Genomic DNA, 18,272 nt, shown 5'->3' with positions numbered 1-18,272 from the left:
GAGTACTTTACCAGTCAGACTCGTTATTCTAGGTCTCCTGATTACAACAATCCTTTCGAGTGAGTTTCGTGGTTTGTTATTCCTGGGTCTTTTTTGAAATTTCCCTCCAATTTCTGACAGCTCGCCAGGCCGACGCGATTGACCCATGATACCCTTCCTTTATTGTATCACGTAACAATTTTCCTGTCTTTCGCTTTTCACGATCTCTTTCATTGTGAGAACATTTGCAAATCTATGCTCTCGTTCCGGAAGCAAAATTGACGGATCGGCTGCGGCCGTGATAAATTTGAATCATTCACTTCGTCCCAACTTACAACCAACTTTGAAGCTTCTTATAATTCCATCAAGCCCATGTCTTCAAGATCGTGCTATAACTGCGGAGGAAGTGAGATTGATTCTGTTTTTTTTTTTGGACAAACTTTGGTCTTCGGACTCAAGCCTGCGCCTGCGCTGGATTGCCTTGAGGGTCGTTTCAGGCGGTGGGACACTAAGCCTTTTACCTCTGTTATTATTACGATGCGCATGGCTCAAAAATAGAGGCAATACTCACGTATTCTTATCATGGGACTTGGGAATCCTGTTGAACATTGTGCATTCGACTTTTTTTTTTAATCGGCCACATCTACGCCCTTTCTATCTGACATTCGAACGCAATCTCTTGGCTAAATCCTGCACGGGATATACTATTTCGATCATCAGTTGGCCATCGGGCCGCCGATTGCCCCAAAGCCGGAACCCCCACCTGGTGAGGCTCTAGCTGTTGAGGATTTTTTAAACCTGATCCAACTTCGGCGCACGGACATAGCTATAACTGTTAGTGGTCTGATTCCCCTGCATTCAAGTTTAAGTTAGAGCCCTGAGTTTCCCATCACTGGACCAATTTACAGGCGGGCAAGAAGGGCACGTCTCGAAGGACTGCACTTCCGAAAGAAAGCCAAAGACCTGCCACCAGTGCAATCAAGAGGGACATATTGCTCGTGACTGCCCGAGCGCTGCTGGTGGGGCTAGTGGTGGTGGGCCTGAATGCTACAAGTTCGTAAAGTCGACATTTTCGAGAGCTTAAAAACCTTACCAGTTCACCTAGATGCGGCCAAGTGGGCCATATTGCACGGTATTGTCTGACTACATGCTTTTTGAGTGGACGGTTATTGAGGACAAGAGTATCAGGTCTTGCCCTCAAGCCACGCAGGGCGATTCGCGACGAAACGCTGGCTATAATCGCAGCACTGTCTGCTACTCTTGTGGAGGGAGTGGCCATATGAGCAAGGATTGCACGAGTGCTTCTGATGCTAGGCAACCGAAGTGCTACAACTGCTCCGAACTTGTAAGTGCATCCTACGTTCTGTGGACAGGGGTGACGTCTCATGTCGTTGTTTAGGGTCACATTTCGAGGGATTGCCCGAAACCAGCGAAGAAAGCATGCGTAAGTTAACGTGTGCTGAATCAACGTGCTATTCTCTAAATTTGATTATTATTACCTAGTACAACTGTGGTCAGGAGGGCCACATATCTCGAGAGTGTCCGGGAGGGGCTGCTGAAGACTGATGTGCTGGATGATCGCGTTGTTGGAAGATGTATATCCGTTCTCATCCACCTTTCAACATTCTCCTTGCCAATACTGCACAAGGCCTCTGTGAGGCTCTTCTAGCTTGCTTGTGACTGATATACTTGGTATAATCATTTGTCTTGCAATTATCATCGTTGCTCAATAAGACACCGCCACAGTTCGAAGAAGTAATTGAAGAGATTACTTTTGAGGTGGCAGTGCTCACCCGAAAGGTTCCGCTTCAGTACCTTGCCCAAAAACTCCAATAATAGCCGTGACCCAGTAGTCTTCTCTGTGTTTAAAGGGACAGGCTTCGTCGCAAAACTGGACGTTTGGCACATCCAGGCACATGTCACTACGACGAAACATAGACAGCAATACTCTTCCGACAGCTAATCCAGTGACACTCGACGTTCCTCTGTCCCGAGACTCATCTTACGAAGAAATTCCATACGGCGGGGGCACATACGGCTCCTTTCCTTTTCGAAACCACTTCCCTCATACAACTCAACACACTGTGGGGAGCGACGACGAGCGGCTACCATTACACAACATGGAGGCTGAACCACGTCGAAGAAACGTCGCTTTTGACCATTCGAATCTACCACATGAGGGATGGGTACATGGGGATTCGGTGCCAGTATACCAACCATATTCCAACGATGTAGATGGCGGGAGAGCTGTGTATGAAAAAGCGCGGATAGGATATGCAACAGGGCGATTACCTCCTCGCCAACCAAAGGAAAAGCCGCACTTGGTACGTCCCAGTGTCTCCGCCCCTGGTTTTCTCCCCCTAATCTTTGCACAGATACATCTATGGGCCCCCTTTTATTATACTTTGCTGGGCCTCTTCACTCGGATACACGACATTGGTTTAGCGCCCTATGTTATTTGGGACGAAGTGCGTTGGCCCATGCCCTCTTGCTCAAAGTTTGAGTCGAACATCTTTTTTTCAGGCTCACTTTGGAAAATTTGCTTCACATTACCTCAAACGAGAATTCTATTTCGATGTCCACCCCCCGTTGGGAAAAATGCTAGTGGCATTTGTTGGTCTGATATCAGGTTATGATGGGTCATTTGAATTTAAGAGTGGTGATCAGTACCCAAGCGGTCTACCTTACGTCGCCATGCGCGTCTACCTCGCACTGTTTGGGGTAGCGATGATCCCGCTAGGATGGTTGACCGCATCAGAGCTGCATTTCAGTTATAGAGCGCGTCACTTAGTCACTTGGATGGTGTTATTCGGTATGTCCACTGAACTTTGAAGGGTGGTTTTTCTTACCCTCCCTGTGCAGATTTAGCTTGGCTTACTATCAGTCGTTTCATTCTTTTGGATTCCCTTCTCCTATGTTTTACTTGCACAACTGTGTATTTTTTGACCAAATTCCATAATCAACAGTACCGGTTCGTTGGGAATCGCTCATCTCGTACCCTTGTTAATCCTCAACCCCCTAGATCTTTTTCGTTTGATTGGTGGTTATGGCTTATAATGACAGGTCTCTCTATTGGTGCTGTGACAAGGTGTGCACATGCTCATCCCGTTGTCTCGAGTGACGCTGATATCCCTTATCATAGCGTGAAATGGGTTGGAATGTTTGCGACAGCCCTGGTGGGACTTTACACTATTGAAGATCTTTGGGATAAGTTCGGGGATCTTCGAATGCCAGTGGTGAGTATTTATCTGCACTCTCCTTAGCGTCGGGTCTCACCGTTCGGCCTGTTCATCCAGCGAATATACGCCAAACACTGGGCAGCTCGCATATTGTGTCTCATCATCTTGCCATTCATGGTGTACCTTACTTGTTTTAAGATTCACTTCCTCATCTTGAGCCAATCCGGACCAGGTGACTCTCAAATGAGCTCACTCTTCCAGGCTAACCTGGAGGGAAATGATTTTTCGCGGAATCCATTAGGTACATGACTGAGTGTGCGTAGAAGTTATCCACTTCACTAACGACACACTCGCAGAGGTTGCTTTCGGTTCTCGCGTTACTTTGAAAAATGTTGGTTATGGCGGAGGATTGCTCCACTCTCATGTGCAAACATTCCCTGTCGGTTCCTTACAGCAGCAAGTTACCTGTTATCATTACAAAGACGATAACAATAACTGGGATATTCTCCCCTCATGGGACGAGCCAAGACTGGATCCCAACTCTTCCGAGATTCGGTTCCTCCTCGACGGTGACACGGTGCGATTGCAACATGGATCCACAACCCGAATGTTACACTCGCATGCCATTCCAGCTCCAATCACTAAGTCGGATTGGGAAGTCAGCGGTTACGGAAACGACACAGTTGGGGACGTTAATGATCATTGGGTAGTCGAGGTTCATTCGGATCTTTTTCAAGGGAAATCATCAGGATCGAGGGTGCATTCCTTGACCACGCGATTGCGCTTCCGCCACAAGACTTTAGGGTGTTATCTGAAAGCAAACAACGTTGTTCTCCCTGGATGGGGTTTCAAGCAGACTGAAGTTACGTGCGACAAAGAAAACAACCCCGATAATCCCCACACGCACTGGAATGTAGAAAGTCATTGGAACGACCACCGTAAGCGCCGTTGCGAAGCCTTTGGTATTTGAAGATATCCTGACCGTTTCCGTTCGGCAGTGCCCCCTGGCGAAGCGAAGCAGTACCACTCTCCCTTCCTTGCGGACTTTTGGCATCTCAACGTAGCCATGATGACGTCAAACAACGCTCTTGTTCCTGATCCAGACAAGTTTGATATATTGGCATCTACTCCTGACCAGTGGCCGTGGCTTAAGGTCGGTCTTCGCATGTGTGGATGGGGTGACAATCAAACAAAGTATTATTTGATTGGTAATCCTATCGTTTGGTGGGGCACAACGTTCAGTCTTATCCTCTTTGTCGCGACCTTCGGCATCTACATGTTGCGATGGCAAAGGAAGTACAATGATTTAGGACCGGGTGCGCTCTTTGCCCAAAAGTACCTCATCCTGTGCTCATCTTCTCGTCCAGAGGAATGGCAGCAATTATTACACCCTGGAAAGATTGCCCTATATGGGTGGTGTCTTCACTACAGTAAGGCTTATGCCTTTTCGTAACTTTGTAACTAATCGTGGAAAATTCCCCAAAGTCCCTTTTCTAGCTATGGGCCGAGTAAGTTGTGCTGCCCTACGATATGCTGTGCTTTGCTAATTCTTTTTCCGCAGGTGACGTACATTCATCATTATGTAGGTTTCTTCCACACTGCTGCTGCTCGACGTTCCTTATCCTATTATCTTCCTATTCCAGCTTCCTACCCTATGGTTTGCCGTATTGATGGGAGGGCATATGCTCGACCACCTCGTATTTTCGGAGAAGCGGCGGTTTACTGAGACAACGAAATCTGTACTATTGTTCATTTGTGGGATTGCGATCTTCGGCACATTTTGGTGGTTTAAGGGTGTTTCGTACGGCATCAATGGTCCAGTCGGAGAACATAAGGGTATACAGTGGAGAAATGTAAGTATATGTCTTTTGGTCCGCAACTGAGACGCTGATTCAAGGGGGACACATTAGAGTTGGAATATCTACAATTGATTCCTTCAAATCTGACTTCATGTCGCATCTTCGCATTATAATTCTTTCGCCCCCTGTTTTATGGCATTCTATCTGACTCGGACCATCATCCGCTTAAGACGAGAAGGCAGTGCCCGTTACTTGGCGATAGCTCGCTCTTCATAGTTAATTTAAGCCACAAATACTCTGTTTGGGTAGTATAAACGGCGGCAACGGCGAGATAGCACATTACAGTAAGAAGAGTATTGGAATTGGTAAATTCGTAAGAGATCATGCATAGTGCTTGCGCATAAGATAAAACGAAGCCACCAGCGGAGGGCATAAATAGCAAAATATAACAATTCAACGAATCTTCTAGTGGTTACAGCTGCAGCGTCCGTATCAGAGGGATCAATACACAGAGGTCACAGGCAAGGCCCTGATGAATAGGGACGAAAGACTATGAAGGTGCATTTTTGGGCGCAACTGTTTTGACCTGGGGGTGGTATTCACTTGCCGAGAGTGTGGGTGAGTACGAGGTCCGACTTGCGCAAGACGAGGCTCCTCGTGTAGTCGTTGATAGAAAAGTATATACGCCGACTTGTCTCGGTCTAGGGCCTTATCGGATTCCGCGACAGCGACAACATCGGACTCTGCAATAACCTCAATCTGAGTATCATCAATACGTAGCCATTCACAGCAATCCTGTCGCAGATGTCGAGGGTGTAGTGCCCTCCACTGGCGAACTTCCCGTGGTGATACACAACTACAAATGAATGCTAAGTAGGCGGTATGGGCAGTAATAAGCCTGGGACTTGCCTCCGTAGAGCCTGTATTGCACCCGTGCGCGGGATCGCTGGGCAGGGGCCAAAACATCTGGTACAGATTGACTGTCTGGCTTAGCTTTAGGTTATTGGAACCGAAGAACACACCGTTAGGGATCTCCAACAATGTTTGGTATATCAGGACCTTATTGCTCTTCTGAACGTCAGAGCCGTCATAAATAAATCGTTTAAGATGAATAACTAAAACAGGAGGCAGCGACTCGATGAAGACCTGCTTCGTGGCGTGAACAGTTCCTCCTCGAGATGTCACTTGGACGGTCTCGGCTTTAGTTAGATGACGCAAGGCATCTTCGATGTTCTGCACATCGTCAGACTGAGAGAGTATAGCGAACTTGAGCGGAATGTCCCCTCGACGCACTGTGATTACTTACTTGGATATCAAGCTGTAAGGGCTGGTAAGGCTCCAAAGTAACGGAGTCTTTGCCTAATCCAGGTACACGCAGAACGCTGCGCAGCTTGCCACCGAATATTCTTGTGATGGCAGATTCCTGAGCCTTAGTCTGCAATATAGAAGAATTAACGACGAGCATCGAGTTTTGTCGTCACACGTACAGTTCGCGTTTGGGTCACTTTGTTCCTCTTTCCCACTTCCATCCACCCATCATTATCATCATCATTCACAGGACTTACGGGCCTGTGAACCTCTCGTTCGTTCATACTTGCTGGGACGTGGGAGGCCGTCGATGTTGCCCATCCAATGGAAGATGTTGCCTGTAACCGGGTGAGCGCCGTTAAAAGTTCTTCATGGAGCGTATCAAGGAAGAAGCCTAAAAACTCTTCAGCATCCTCTTGGAGACCACCCTAATACATGGAGGTGATTAGCGTGTGTTTGGCCGTCACCGAAGCCAGCAATATACCTTCATAGAGTCAAATCGTTTGTTCTCCGACAAGGCGCTATACAGCGCTTGAGGGATAAACGAGTCTTGCTGCCAGGATAGCTGCCGCAGCTGCTCGGCTATCATTGGAGTCGATTTTCCGGATGATGGTGGCCGCTGAAGGGGCGGGTAATCTGACTCCAACTGGAACTCCCTAAGGAATCCGACGCTGCCACAAAAACATTTTGTCGGTTGGTCGCACAGAAAGCCGACTCAGACTCACGTGGCATCGACGAGGGCACGACGGCGCAAATCAGCTGGCAAGGTTCGTCCGATCATGTCAAATAACTTGTAAAATGGTGCCGTATGAAGAAGCGCCTGGAGAACGACGTTCGCAAAACACATGTTACCGGAATTGACGAGACCACGGGGATGCGTGAGCGGAGCTGGGATCGAGAGCGATGGCGAAGCTGTCAAGACCGTGTGCAAAGACGGAAGCGATCTCTGCAAAGGCTCAGGGTGCGAACGAAGAGAATGTTGGTTTGATAAAACTTCAACAGCCGGCCCGTTGCCCTCGCATGAATCCCTAGAATCAGTGGTTTCTTTAGATGCACCTGCTGGCAAAACCTCCGGTTTGAACGGTTGGGTTTTCTTGGCGATGTCTGCCCACGACTTGGTCAAAGGCCTGGGCCAAGGTGGCCCGCTTAAGGGTAAACCGGGGGAAGCTTTGGCGGTCGAGGGATAAACTGAGATTGAAGTAGCCGTAGAGATTGGTGACGATGGGGAGGGAGTGTGGCTAGATGGGGTTGGCGCGGTAGACGAATACACAGAAGAACGGCTTGGCGTTATTGATGCCCCTTCTGACACCTCAATCTGATTTTCTGAAGTGTCTGGAATCCTAGAGGCGACGTCCAACTTTGACTCTTTACCCAGTGCAAAAAGCTCCATTTCCTCGGCGGCGGGGACTTCGGCTGTTGCTGATGTTTCCGGGGTCAGGATATCATCTATGCTTGGCTCCCCAGGGACGATGGGCGTTCCGGGCACCTCAGACCCAGCCACAAATGCAAACTTCACAACTTGGGGTGGTGGCTTCGTCCGACTGCTGAAAGTGAGTCCATAGGCAATTGAAGGGTCCTCGGGACGGGAGGGTAAAATTGTGTAGGTGGCATCTGTTAGTGACCTAGGTAGGGGAATATTATTTTCTGGGGTTATTTCATCCAGGAAACCAACGAGTGGAGTGGACTTGTTTGGAGTGATTGGAGCTCCACTTGTTTGGTCCGGAAGCTCGTGAGGGAGGCAGTCTGATGGTAGTTCAGACTGAACTGGCTGACCCTCAGGAAGCGTAGGCGTGGTGGAAGGAGGCGGGATGAGTGTTGAACCCAATGCTGCGGGACCGGCTGGTGAAGTTGTCTGTACGGGGAAGGGGGAAGTGGGGACGACCATGGATGATGATGCCATTCTCTTATGAGACTGAGGCAGATTGTGGCAGGTGCGGAGTTCAAGTTTTGGCGGTGGGCATGTTTTGGTCCTCGGTATGGTGTGGAGTTGGAGCGAGTATAGTCTGAGGCTCTTGGAGATTCATATGGAGGCCTTGAGGGAGGGTAGTATGCAGCATACTGAGGAGGATATGTATAAGGGAGTGGTGGAAGATGGGGATAAAATTGTGGATTCATTGGATACGGAGCAGATTGTTGAGATGGTCCAGGCATATGAAATTGGGTTGGGTACAGTAATATGGAGGAGAAACAGCCGGCAGTCGCTGCTGTGGGTACGGGATATTCCCATACGCGACTTGAGGCTGGACAGGGGGAGCGTGATACAGATTGGGGGGTGATGGGGGCAGTGGAACGGGATATGAACGGGGAGATGATTGACTTGTCCCTGCACCTCGACCTGGCCCATGAGTCATGATAACTGTAACAATCTCAGGTCTGCGCACCAAATAAGCATAATGATACTCACTGGTGGAGAATCAAGGTAAGGTTTCCCCAATAGATTGGTGAAGTGCTGTATACATTGCTCGAAATTGGTGATATGCCACAATCCTGAGGGGAACACAAACTCACCGCTTCGAAAAACGAACACAGAGGTACTATAAAGGATGAATCACGCAAGTGGAGTATGCCAATACTGTAAGTAATAATGTCGTGAGTGATCATTCAGGGCGGGGCAAACCTGAGAAAATGAACTGACGATAGACAAAAAAAGACAGCGCAGGCTGATCGCCCAATTTAAACGAGTAGTAGAGTCTCCTTCCGAGTCGTATCGATGCCCAGATGTGAGGACCACGGGCAGACCAAGATTCCCAATTGAAGCGGGTGGGTCGGAAGCAAATCAAAACGGTCTCAACTTTTGCATTCAACCAACAGCCTCTGCCTTTGACCTTCCTCTACTTGCAAAAATGGGATTTGGTTAGTGTTTCGCGTTTGAGTTGACCTTATTTGTTAACAGGCATGTCTTTAAACCCATAGGTGATCATGGTGGACGAGGTGGTGGAAGAGGTTGGTCCCGACACATGCATACATTTTTTCTTCAAATACTTGCGGCGTCTCATTATTCTTAAGGGGGATTTGGTGGTGGACGTGGTTTCAGCCGTGGTGGTGGTGGTCCACCTGGGCGAGGTGGCCGGGGTGGTGCTGGTGGACGCGGTTTAGGACGCGGTAAAATCTTTCCTGCATCTCTTGTACTCTTGTTGATCATATTTTTGTGGCTAGGCGGCCCTCGCGGCGGAAGTGGGAGAGGTATAGTATTGACTTAACAGTGTAAATTCATCATTAACACGATTTTTGTACAGGCGGACGTGGTGGCAGAGGTATTCTGACTTCGTGGTCGTTTTGTCCATTCTGATTGTCCCTCTATCAGGAGGCGGTAGGGGGGGTGCCAGAGGCGGATCCACTGTCATCATCGAGCCTCACAGACATGCTGGCGTGTTCATTGCCAAAGGCAAGGAACACCTTCTTGTCACCAAAAACCTTGTCCCTGGTGAGGCTGTCTATGGCGAGAAGAGAATAGCAGTCGAGAGTCCGCCAGATCAAAATGGTGAGAAGGTAAAAACTGAATATCGTGTCTGGAACCCCTTCCGCAGCAAATTGGCCGCCGGTATTTTGGGGGTCTGGATGATATATTCATCGCGCCCGGTACCAAGGTTTTGTATCTTGGCGCTGCCAGTGGTACTAGTGTCAGCCATGTTGCCGACATAGTTGGGCCCGTGAGTGTTGAGTTATATCGTTAGCTAGTGCTCTGACACACCGCATTGCAACAGACTGGACTGGTGTACGCTGTCGAGTTCTCGCTGAGGTCTGGGCGCGACCTTGTCGATATGGCCAAGAAGCGTACGAATGTGATACGTGAGTGATTTTCCCGATCTGCCGCGGTGTTGTGAGATGTGCCCTAATGAATGGACCTCCCAACAGCAATCGTTGAGGATGCCCGCCATCCCAACAAGTACCGCGTACTTCTTTCTCTAGTCGATGTTATCTTTGCCGATATTGCCCAGCCAGACCAAGCCCGCATCGTTGGGTTGAACGCCCACCAATTCTTAAAACATGGCGGACATGCTGTGATCTCCATAAAGGCAAACTGTATTGACTCGACAGTACCTGCAGAAGTTGTGTTTGCTTCTGAGGTGAAGAGATTGCAGGAAGAATTGTTTAAGCCACTGGAGCAGTTAACTCTTGAACCATACGAACGAGTACGCTATTTTCTTTTTATCTGCGTCGCTTGGTGGATGACACGCTTCCTAGGATCATGCCATTCTCATCGCACAGTATCTGAGGAATAAATAAATCCGTGTTCTCACTCCTGGTGGCTTTGCCCGCGTACTGTCGCGTGTACTATCTTGCTATGCACATCTCTCCATTTTTTGTGTAGATATTCTCGGCTTAATATGATTTCTGATCACAATCACCTGGCTGAGTTCACAAGGGATATCTTATCTACCTTAGGAAATCACTGCAGCCATCTGCATATGGCCAAGTACATGAATTCGGGCGTTGAGCCTGTGTTGGCTGTTGAAATCTGGCCTCGTGACCTGATGCTTTGGCTTCTCACCCACAGCAACGCGCACACCGATAGAGGGCGACGGACAATTCTACTCGTGGACAATCTCAGTTTATTATGGCTCTGCTATCAGAGGAGATGGACAGCGATCTACTCCGTCTGTGGAGTTTAATGAATGAACTCTCAGAGCAGCTGAATACCAACCGTGCTATTGCGGCCACTTTGCAGCAGCAGGCTGCTCAAGCGAAGGTAGATAGATGATGCTAGTAGTCTGGATTAGTTCCCATAACCCCCGTTCCATAGGGTCAGGCTTTGCATACTGGTACAGGATTCGTCCTTAGAAGATTTAATACCGATTTAGCGAAAGGTGAGAACTTTGGGTTCGTCACCTTCAAGTCCCTACAACTCACACATTCTGGAAGAGGTCTTTGAATCCGAACTGGAACGAATGAATGCAAGCTTGATTATCGAGAATCAACAATTACTGCACGAGAATAAACAAATCAACTCCCTCCTCAAAGAGTACGAGCAAACACTGGAAACTGTGATGGCGAAGTTCAGAGCGCAAGCAGTATGTTTTCTCCTTCTTTGGGTCTAGGGAAGGCCAATGGTGGCCGTTTGATGCATTAGCTGTTCCTCAGCATGCCACACAGCGGCACGAGCTGACCCTCACTCGCCACTATGAATCGTTGCTTCAAGCTCGAGAAAACAACTCGTTGAATCAGGACCTCGGTCTCTCGGTATCCACATTCGAGTCACTGACAAAAATATCAGATCTACTCCGGAGAGCGTTAAGATCTCTTAGTGGCGAAGATCCAGACGCTGACGTTTCGCGAGAGGCGGATAGAGTAGATGGTTTGCAGTCTCCCGAGCACCTCAGCCTCTTCCACGAGGGTGGCTTCGAACGCTATCGCGAAGGGGATACACTGGCTCACCACAGCCATTGGACGACTGGGCTCTGGAACGGGAAGTTGAAATAGTGAGATTAGAGAACGAGAACGAGGAGCTCCGGAAACTCTTAGAAATTGCTCAGGGCAATACTTTTGAAGCCGATGAGAGGTGATGAGAGAGTGGGACAAAGCAGCGTCGTCGAAGTTGTCATCTGGCTCAATAAGGCGCGGACTATTATCAAATAATCGTGCGAGGGGTGGTATAGGACGGGGAGCATTCGCGCCCCACACGGCTTGGCTGTCTCCCGATCCTCCGACGCAGAGGAAGGGCCCGAATTATTTCAAAGAGTTTCCTACAGCATGATACTCTGCACCCATTCAGCTTGTGTGTGCAGGAACGGTCTGGCTTCACCCAATTCACATCATTAATAATTAATCGTACAAAGCAGTGAGTAAAGTTGGGACTAGGTCTAAGCCAGGCCCCGGTTTGCATTAATATAGCCCGTGCCAAAACATGATACCAAGATTTCAGTGCAGTTCTGATCTTCTGGCTCAGCCGGCACGATTTTGAAAGTTGTTCCGAATATAGCTTTTATGTCGCGGAGCAGTTGGATTCTGTCGAATCGTGAGGTCTGCGAACCCCATCAAGTGGAAGGGTCTTTTACTTACGATCGAGTCGTTAATTCGCCCATCCTACAGCGAGCGACATCCTCGCTACCAAGAAGCATGAGAGTTAAAACTATCCCTTGATGTTTGCGATCGATGCATCCGCCGCGACGAATCTCGGAGAGTAATGCCCTTGAGGCTGCCAGTGCAACGTCCTCAGGTGTTATGGCTGGTTTGGACACAACCTCTGTACAATGCAGTGCAAATGTCGTTGATTCGGCAAGAAGGCTCAACGCGAACCCAGGAGATCTGCAATAGTTGGGAAGGGGGATGCGCTAATAACTGGGATGTTTATGAACATACTTTCCGCTGTCGTCCCCCTTATAGACATCAGTGTAGAGATAAATGTCGGGTATGAATCGATTGAGCACGGATCGTGAGGCCTCGATCATCCGCTGCGAAAACTGGGGCGAGACGCGCACAGCATGCCTAAATGGTGAGCTGCATTAAGAAATGTCTGTCCCAATAAGCTGGAACCACGACGTACGCTATTCCTCGGATCCTCTTTATCTTTCCAGGTGCCACAAAGTTGATAGTTTTAGCCTGTTTGATGATTGGGCATAGAAAATTCACTTCCCCTCCACCCAATGGTACTTCTCCTCTTTTCTTGATCTGTGCTGAACCATCGGTGAGGTGAATGCAGAAGCTGTGTTAGGCACTGACCTGGAGTTCAAGACCCTCGGACACGCCAAATAATTGTAAGTGGGGCAAGGATACCGTCCGAATAAGGTCAACCTGGTAATCGTCAGAAAGAGATAAAACATAAACTATTTGGTCCCACGGATAAATCGTTGTCGTCGGAGGTGATGCCTTTCAGGGTGATGTCGACAGGTGTTTTGGCGAATGGGGCAATAAGAAGTAGTGCCTCAAGGAAGTACCCAACCGAGCGCGACAGAGGGCAGTCATGAGAGACCTTCCCCCCGCTTATGATCCCAGGCTTAAGGAGCACGGATGTACCTTTGAACAATAAGTAAAACAGACAAACTGGCTAGGATAACGCCAACCGGTGTAGGAAATTTCTATCACAGTCCCATTTGTTACTTTCTCCAAAAGTCGAAGCAGACTAACTTCATAGTCTGTGGAATATTTGCAGAAAGTTTAACGATTGTTCAGTCTGGGCCACAAAGATGAGCTACCTCTAAGTCCGGGGTCCCTGTCTTCCGACCTTATACCATCAATGCGAACGGGCTTCCCACTTAATATAGAAAGCACTAGACGTTGCCTGAGGAATTCTGGCCCGCTGAAGCGTACCAACGGCATAGGACAAGATGGATGGTGTCTGCACAGCCTCACATAATTTTTTTGGATTGTGTTCGTCGCCGTCACACTGCACGCAAAAAATAACAGAAGCCGAAAGGGATGACTAGCTGGCCTAGGCTATTTCTGTAATGTGAATAGGGGCCTGTATGAGGAACATATATTTAGCTGTCGTATGCTGGCCGTGAGACAGATCCAAGGTGAACCGCGCTGGGCGATGTCAATAAATATCGATGAGGAAAGCTTCCACTATCATTGCCATTTCGATGGGTGAGAAAACTCAAGGCGACAGTTCATTGAAGAGAGCAGTACGTTCGCCAAGCTGGCCGTCAAGGTGTGACGTTGTGAGTGTGTGACAAAGCGACGCGACTGACTTGCCTCCATCATGGCCACTGACCCTAGTCTTCTCGTTAATGCTGCCCATGATGCAGGATATACCATCGTTAGGTTCTCAAGAGACGGAAAGTGCGTGTCCTCGTATTCGGAAACCTCCACTCTCCCTTTTAACGTTGTGGCCGATCAGACAAATCTATACCGCGGGCTACGATGAGGTCGTTCGAGTATGGGACGCGTCGAAAGGGTCCTCGCAAGAGCCAAAAGTCATTCAGGATGCTGATGGACCCGTTACTAGCGTGGACTGCACCGTAAGACGCGATACTACGTGCTTTGGCTGGTGAACTGATCCCCGTGCCCAGACTAATTCTTGGCTCTCAGCAAGTCAAGATGGACTTGTTCGAAAATATAGTGTGAAGACGGATGATAAAGAGGATGACATATATAATGCTAATGGTGCCTCGATTCGTTGTATTGCGGTTAGTCCTGATGGAGAACATTTTGCCGTCGCGTCAGAGTTAGTTCGCTCGGCCCAATACGGGTGGCCATTGTTCGCTTACCTTCCACCATTCTAAGGGAACTATTTGTAAAAGTGATCTCGATCTCTGAGGTTGGCAGCGTAACTGTCCTTGGAGACCACAAACGAGGTGTGAGGGCGGTCACTTGGTCTCCAGACGGAAACAACATTGTGAGCATTTCGATTCCTGGGCATCTTGAGATCGATGAAAGTTTATTCATTGTCCAGACGACTACTGCGCAAGATGGTGGCATTTATGTATGGGCCCAATCTTCTCCTGGCCAATGGAGTCTGTCTTCCACCCTCACTGGGATAGTACCCGCCGTCCACGATGATGGGTGAGCAGAATATCGCAGGCGTACCGTCACCATTGGCTCATGTTTATGTTTCCATCACAAAAGAGCCCTTGAATTCAATCATAATTCTGCCGCTATCTGGCACCCTAACGGACGCTATTTCGTGGTGCCTAACAATAGTCATGGTGGGTCAACTCAATTGGTGTGAATGGGCTATTGTTGCTGATTAAAAGGAAGATATCGCGGTTGTCTCTGCGGAGATCTGGGAATCCATGGGTCATTTTGAGGCGGGGAAAATACTTGATTGTGTGGGTCGCATTCCGACTCCAAAATGAGTTGCTTCTAGAATACACCTACAGGCTGTCACATCTCTTGCCTTCTCTCCAGATGGGAAACACCTAGCGTCAGGTGCCGCTGACGGCCAAGTTCTTATCTGGGATACTGCCACGCGGAAGGTGGTCAGCCGGTAAGCTTGTTTCACACAAGAAAAAATTTAGGGTGGACGCTGATTGAAAGGTTGGAAACCAGTACTCAAACGAAAGATAGATCCCCGATAACGAGTATCACCTTCTCACCGTCTGACGATGCCCTTGCATGGACTGATATCGATGGCATGCTTACTCGTTGGAACAACGTGATTTCAACTTCAAGCCCCGGTCCCAGGGCAGCGACGTCCGGCGCACGAAGCAAAGCCCCCTCGAAGTCTGAAGGTGATGGTGTTGACCTCTTTGACGATATTGGGGAAGATATTGCCGACGATGCAGATATGAACGTGGATGAAGAATACAAGGATGATTGGATTATTGACGACAATGCTGGGATAAATTATAAAGAATCGGGGCCTTCAAGACCCAGTCACAGTGGTCTGCGTGAAATGGGTGCGTGTTTTGATCTAGCAGAATCAATTTCACCCACCTTCATGGGCAGTGAGCGTGACAAAGGCTCAGCCAGCGTTTCAGCCTGGGTCCACGCCTTTCCGAAACAAGAAACGCTACCTAGGTGCGCTATTGATATCGTGGTGTTCTAATGTAGCGATTAATTTGTTCGACAGCGTTCAACATGCTTGGGGTGATTGAGGCGACTGATCAAGACACACATCACGTTATTAACGTCGAATTCCACGATAAGTCCTCACACCGAGGGTACCACTTCCAAGACCATTTTAGATACCATCTGGCCTCGTTAGGACCCCGAGGGGCGCTGTACGCTTGCGCTCCCGAAGGGTCCAATCCTGCTCAAGTACACTATCGCCCCTATGAAACGTGGGCAAGTGCTCCGGATTGGCAAATGGCTCTGCCAGATGGCGAAGTTCCTGTTTCAGTATGCGCAGGAGGAACCCCCCTATATAGAAAGTCGGAAGACGAGAGTCAGGACGAGTTGGGTAGAGGGCCGAAAGATGCTGGTGGCGCAGGTTATGCAGTCATTGCTACATCTTCTGGTCTTATCCGGTTCTGGCTTGGGACGGGTATTCAGACTTATCTGTGGCACTTGGGCGGCGAGATTGTAGCCATGGAGGCAGGCGCCGAATGGGTGTTCGTGATCCACAGAGATGGTGGCACGAGTCTGGATGGTTCGTCGAACTTGTTCACTACCCTAATTTCTTAAATGCTAATCTGATTCGTTAGGTTGTCAGAATTTGAACTACACGTTGATGTCGTTGGACTCGTTCGATATTATTAACTCTGGGCCAGTGCCTCTTGGTAAAGGGGTAACTCTCAAATGGATTGGCATTACATCTGAGGGAGTCAGTTGCCTTAGGAACTCCTTGTGCATTTACGTTTGATTAATCGTTTCTCATCCAGGCTCCGGTAATATTCGACTCGAAGGGAGTATTGTCCATCTTGGACAGGTTCAGACGGCCGACTCAGGGCCGATGGGTTATTGCTCTTGACACCAACCTCGGACGTAGAGAGGGAAAAGATGAATCATACTGGCCTGTTGGGCTTTCCTTCACGGAATTCATGTGTATTGTTCTAAAAGTTCGTTCGAGCTTCTAGTCGTGTAAATCCCTTAACAAGCTTTCTTCCTCAAGGGGCGACAAGAACATCCTGATTTCCCTAGACCACTAGTGCAAGAGCTGGAGGTTCGAATGCCTCTACTAAACGTCGGCACCCCTCAAGGCCAGTTTGAAGAGAGGTGGGAGTCCCGATTTCTGTCCCTGTAACCCGAACTCAGTCGCCCTGATCCCGCAGGGTGCTCCGGGAGAACATCTACATTTCCATGCAACGTGACGCCCTCCCACCATCTGAATCAACAACGGACGAGATTGAACAACAGGCCCTGTCACTTGACAAGATTATTTTGCAGTTACTTCAGGCTGCGTGTAAAGCCGACAAGCTTGAACGTGCCTTGGACTACACGTCAATGCTACGCAATCCGGCTTCCTTCGCTGCAGCTCAAAAGATTGCCGAGTTCTACCATCTTCCTGGACTGAGGGAGAAAATAGCCAAACTTGAAGAGTTTCGGGAAGAGAACGAGGAGGATGACGAACGTGACGTCAGGAGTGGATGGGGGCGTATTCACGAGCCAGTTCCTCGGGCAGGCGTTGCTCAGTTCGATAATATTGCAAGGCACAACCATGCTAATGGAGATGTTGGACGTTTAAGTGACAACTTTGCCCCAGTGCCGGTTGTGCCGCGTCGGTCTTTGGCAGCTGCATCATCAGCTATGCCTGAGCCGTCGTCGATTAGTCTCTCAATGCCATCCAGTCCTCCACTTTCCACAACAGGTAATTATTATGCAGACGATTCCTTGGACTCATACATGGAAACTTCCGGAAAGCGAAAGCGGGACGAGGACAGCCAATCGACCTTGATGGACAGCCCAAAGAGAAGGACGTCGCCGTTATCACGAAGCAGACCTCCAGTGCCCAATAGTGAGCCCACTTTCACTCGAAGAAAGGTGGGACTTATTATCTCATTCATGCAGGTAAAAACCCGTTTGCAAGAAAAAGGGCGATAGAAGGTGGAGCTTTGTCTAGTCCATTCGCCCGGAAGGGTGGCCAACCCATCAATACCGTCAAGAGCAACAGTTTCTTTGACAAAGTCGACGCTGCTGATTCTGAAGTTGCAGCTCGTGCGTTACCACCGCGCTTTCCATATTTTTTTAAAACTAACAAACTTCAAATGTAGCTCTGCGTGGGCGGGCCGGTAAAGACAGTGGAAAGAAGGATGGCAGTCGGCAATCGACACTGTTCGGACTGCCCCCGCCCCCGCCACCCGATGCTGTCGCGAAGCCTGGAAAGAAGAGCAGAGGCAGTGAGGATGATACGGCGTCCGGTCACAAGCGGCCAATCAACCCAGGAGCTGGTCCGCAGTCGAAGGCATCGAGTGGCAGCGCGAAGGCTTCAGTTAATAACCGCCCCGCTGAATCTGAGGAATCTCAAAAGACTGTCGCAACCGCAACCGAGCCCGGCTCGCCGATGGGCGAGGAGACTCTAGACACAGAGACTAGGGAGCGCCAGGGGTCACCGGATTGGGATATTCCTGATGATGAGGCTGCTGAGGATGACGAGATGACATGATGTCCTCTATGAGTCTGCAAAAATTTACTTGGTGGTTCTGTATACCTGCTTACTGAATATTGTTTATACTGTACTCTGATTCAT

The 18,272-nt window shown here is 49.0% G+C and overlaps 6 protein-coding genes across 6 annotated transcripts; 4 read left to right on the top strand and 2 right to left on the bottom strand.

Moving 5' to 3' along the window:
* Positions 1 to 1,895: 1,895 nt before the first annotated feature.
* EI90DRAFT_3279752 (glycosyltransferase family 39 protein) lies at positions 1,896 to 5,297 on the top strand (the record flags this gene model as incomplete). Its single annotated transcript, XM_039066708.1, has 14 exons — positions 1,896 to 2,315; positions 2,355 to 2,447; positions 2,503 to 2,791; positions 2,842 to 2,950; positions 3,002 to 3,067; positions 3,122 to 3,215; positions 3,276 to 3,459; positions 3,515 to 4,096; positions 4,157 to 4,474; positions 4,526 to 4,588; positions 4,644 to 4,666; positions 4,720 to 4,740; positions 4,802 to 5,011; positions 5,069 to 5,297. 14 exons carry the CDS (start codon positions 1,896 to 1,898, stop codon positions 5,087 to 5,089), a joined length of 2,493 nt encoding a protein of 830 aa, XP_038920037.1. The 3' UTR covers positions 5,090 to 5,297.
* A 227-nt stretch (positions 5,298 to 5,524) lies between these two features.
* EI90DRAFT_2665317 (uncharacterized protein) lies at positions 5,525 to 8,270 on the bottom strand. Its single transcript, XM_039053429.1, has 7 exons — positions 6,991 to 8,270; positions 6,750 to 6,921; positions 6,445 to 6,693; positions 6,264 to 6,392; positions 5,980 to 6,205; positions 5,867 to 5,923; positions 5,525 to 5,813 (listed from the first exon to the last, which is right to left on the bottom strand). The coding sequence occupies exons 1-7, from the start codon at positions 8,163 to 8,165 to the stop codon at positions 5,659 to 5,661; spliced, it is 2,163 nt and encodes a 720-aa protein (XP_038920036.1). The 5' UTR covers positions 8,166 to 8,270; the 3' UTR covers positions 5,525 to 5,658.
* EI90DRAFT_3279751 (Fibrillarin-domain-containing protein) lies at positions 8,074 to 10,492 on the top strand (the record flags this gene model as incomplete). The annotated part of the gene is made up of 10 exons (XM_039066707.1): positions 8,074 to 8,119; positions 9,179 to 9,208; positions 9,272 to 9,367; positions 9,422 to 9,448; positions 9,502 to 9,519; positions 9,570 to 9,817; positions 9,853 to 9,915; positions 9,970 to 10,054; positions 10,121 to 10,398; positions 10,451 to 10,492. The coding sequence occupies 10 exons, from the start codon at positions 8,074 to 8,076 to the stop codon at positions 10,490 to 10,492; spliced, it is 933 nt and encodes a 310-aa protein (XP_038920035.1).
* A 247-nt stretch (positions 10,493 to 10,739) lies between these two features.
* Positions 10,740 to 12,196, top strand: EI90DRAFT_3043369 (uncharacterized protein). Its single transcript, XM_039059251.1, has 5 exons — positions 10,740 to 10,955; positions 11,010 to 11,073; positions 11,129 to 11,277; positions 11,348 to 11,600; positions 11,764 to 12,196. Exons 1-5 carry the CDS (start codon positions 10,824 to 10,826, stop codon positions 11,958 to 11,960), a joined length of 795 nt encoding a protein of 264 aa, XP_038920034.1. The 5' UTR covers positions 10,740 to 10,823; the 3' UTR covers positions 11,961 to 12,196.
* Positions 11,668 to 13,864, bottom strand: EI90DRAFT_3043368 (18S rRNA biogenesis protein). The gene is made up of 8 exons (XM_039059250.1): positions 13,399 to 13,864; positions 13,267 to 13,338; positions 13,044 to 13,219; positions 12,926 to 12,997; positions 12,750 to 12,874; positions 12,566 to 12,691; positions 12,266 to 12,511; positions 11,668 to 12,211 (listed from the first exon to the last, which is right to left on the bottom strand). Exons 1-8 carry the CDS (start codon positions 13,520 to 13,522, stop codon positions 12,067 to 12,069), a joined length of 1,086 nt encoding a protein of 361 aa, XP_038920033.1. The 5' UTR covers positions 13,523 to 13,864; the 3' UTR covers positions 11,668 to 12,066.
* Positions 13,865 to 13,944: 80 nt separating this feature from the next.
* EI90DRAFT_2909942 (uncharacterized protein) lies at positions 13,945 to 17,626 on the top strand (the record flags this gene model as incomplete). Its single annotated transcript, XM_039054381.1, has 14 exons — positions 13,945 to 14,163; positions 14,215 to 14,369; positions 14,429 to 14,540; positions 14,598 to 14,707; positions 14,771 to 14,850; positions 14,903 to 14,973; positions 15,025 to 15,131; positions 15,194 to 15,543; positions 15,593 to 15,664; positions 15,717 to 16,235; positions 16,291 to 16,409; positions 16,468 to 16,644; positions 16,698 to 16,801; positions 16,858 to 17,626. The coding sequence occupies 14 exons, from the start codon at positions 13,945 to 13,947 to the stop codon at positions 17,624 to 17,626; spliced, it is 2,964 nt and encodes a 987-aa protein (XP_038920032.1).
* Positions 17,627 to 18,272: the final 646 nt, after the last annotated feature.

Source organism: Cantharellus anzutake, assembly GCF_015039405.1.
Source record: "Cantharellus anzutake strain C23 chromosome Unknown EI90scaffold_9, whole genome shotgun sequence".
In the NCBI taxonomy this organism is placed as follows: domain Eukaryota; kingdom Fungi; phylum Basidiomycota; class Agaricomycetes; order Cantharellales; family Hydnaceae; genus Cantharellus; species Cantharellus anzutake.
The sequence above is the reverse complement of the archived record's forward strand: the minus strand, read 5'-3'. Positions and strand labels throughout refer to the sequence as shown.

What these genes read in the sequence shown, in the direction of transcription:
- EI90DRAFT_2665317 (XM_039053429.1), bottom strand. Translation starts at nt 8,165, where the DNA reads ATGGCATCATCATCCATGGTCGTCCCCACTTCCCCCTTCCCCGTACAG. An exon ending in ATTGTTGGAGATCCCTAACG is followed by an intron (nt 5,924 to 5,979) that starts GTGTGTTCTTCG and finishes AATCTGTACCAG; the next exon opens with ATGTTTTGGCCCCTGCCCAG. An exon ending in GCAATACAGGCTCTACGGAG is followed by an intron (nt 5,814 to 5,866) that starts GCAAGTCCCAGG and finishes ATTCATTTGTAG; the next exon opens with TTGTGTATCACCACGGGAAG.
- EI90DRAFT_3043369 (XM_039059251.1), top strand. Translation starts at nt 10,824, where the DNA reads ATGGCTCTGCTATCAGAGGAGATGGACAGCGATCTACTCCGTCTGTGG. An exon ending in AGCAGGCTGCTCAAGCGAAG is followed by an intron (nt 10,956 to 11,009) that starts GTAGATAGATGA and finishes CCCGTTCCATAG; the next exon opens with GGTCAGGCTTTGCATACTGG. An exon ending in CCTCAGCCTCTTCCACGAGG is followed by an intron (nt 11,601 to 11,763) that starts GTGGCTTCGAAC and finishes GAAGCCGATGAG; the next exon opens with AGGTGATGAGAGAGTGGGAC.
- EI90DRAFT_3043368 (XM_039059250.1), bottom strand. Translation starts at nt 13,522, where the DNA reads ATGCCGTTGGTACGCTTCAGCGGGCCAGAATTCCTCAGGCAACGTCTA. An exon ending in AAGGGGGACGACAGCGGAAA is followed by an intron (nt 12,512 to 12,565) that starts GTATGTTCATAA and finishes CAACTATTGCAG; the next exon opens with ATCTCCTGGGTTCGCGTTGA. An exon ending in GGCGAATTAACGACTCGATC is followed by an intron (nt 12,212 to 12,265) that starts GTAAGTAAAAGA and finishes ACGATTCGACAG; the next exon opens with AATCCAACTGCTCCGCGACA.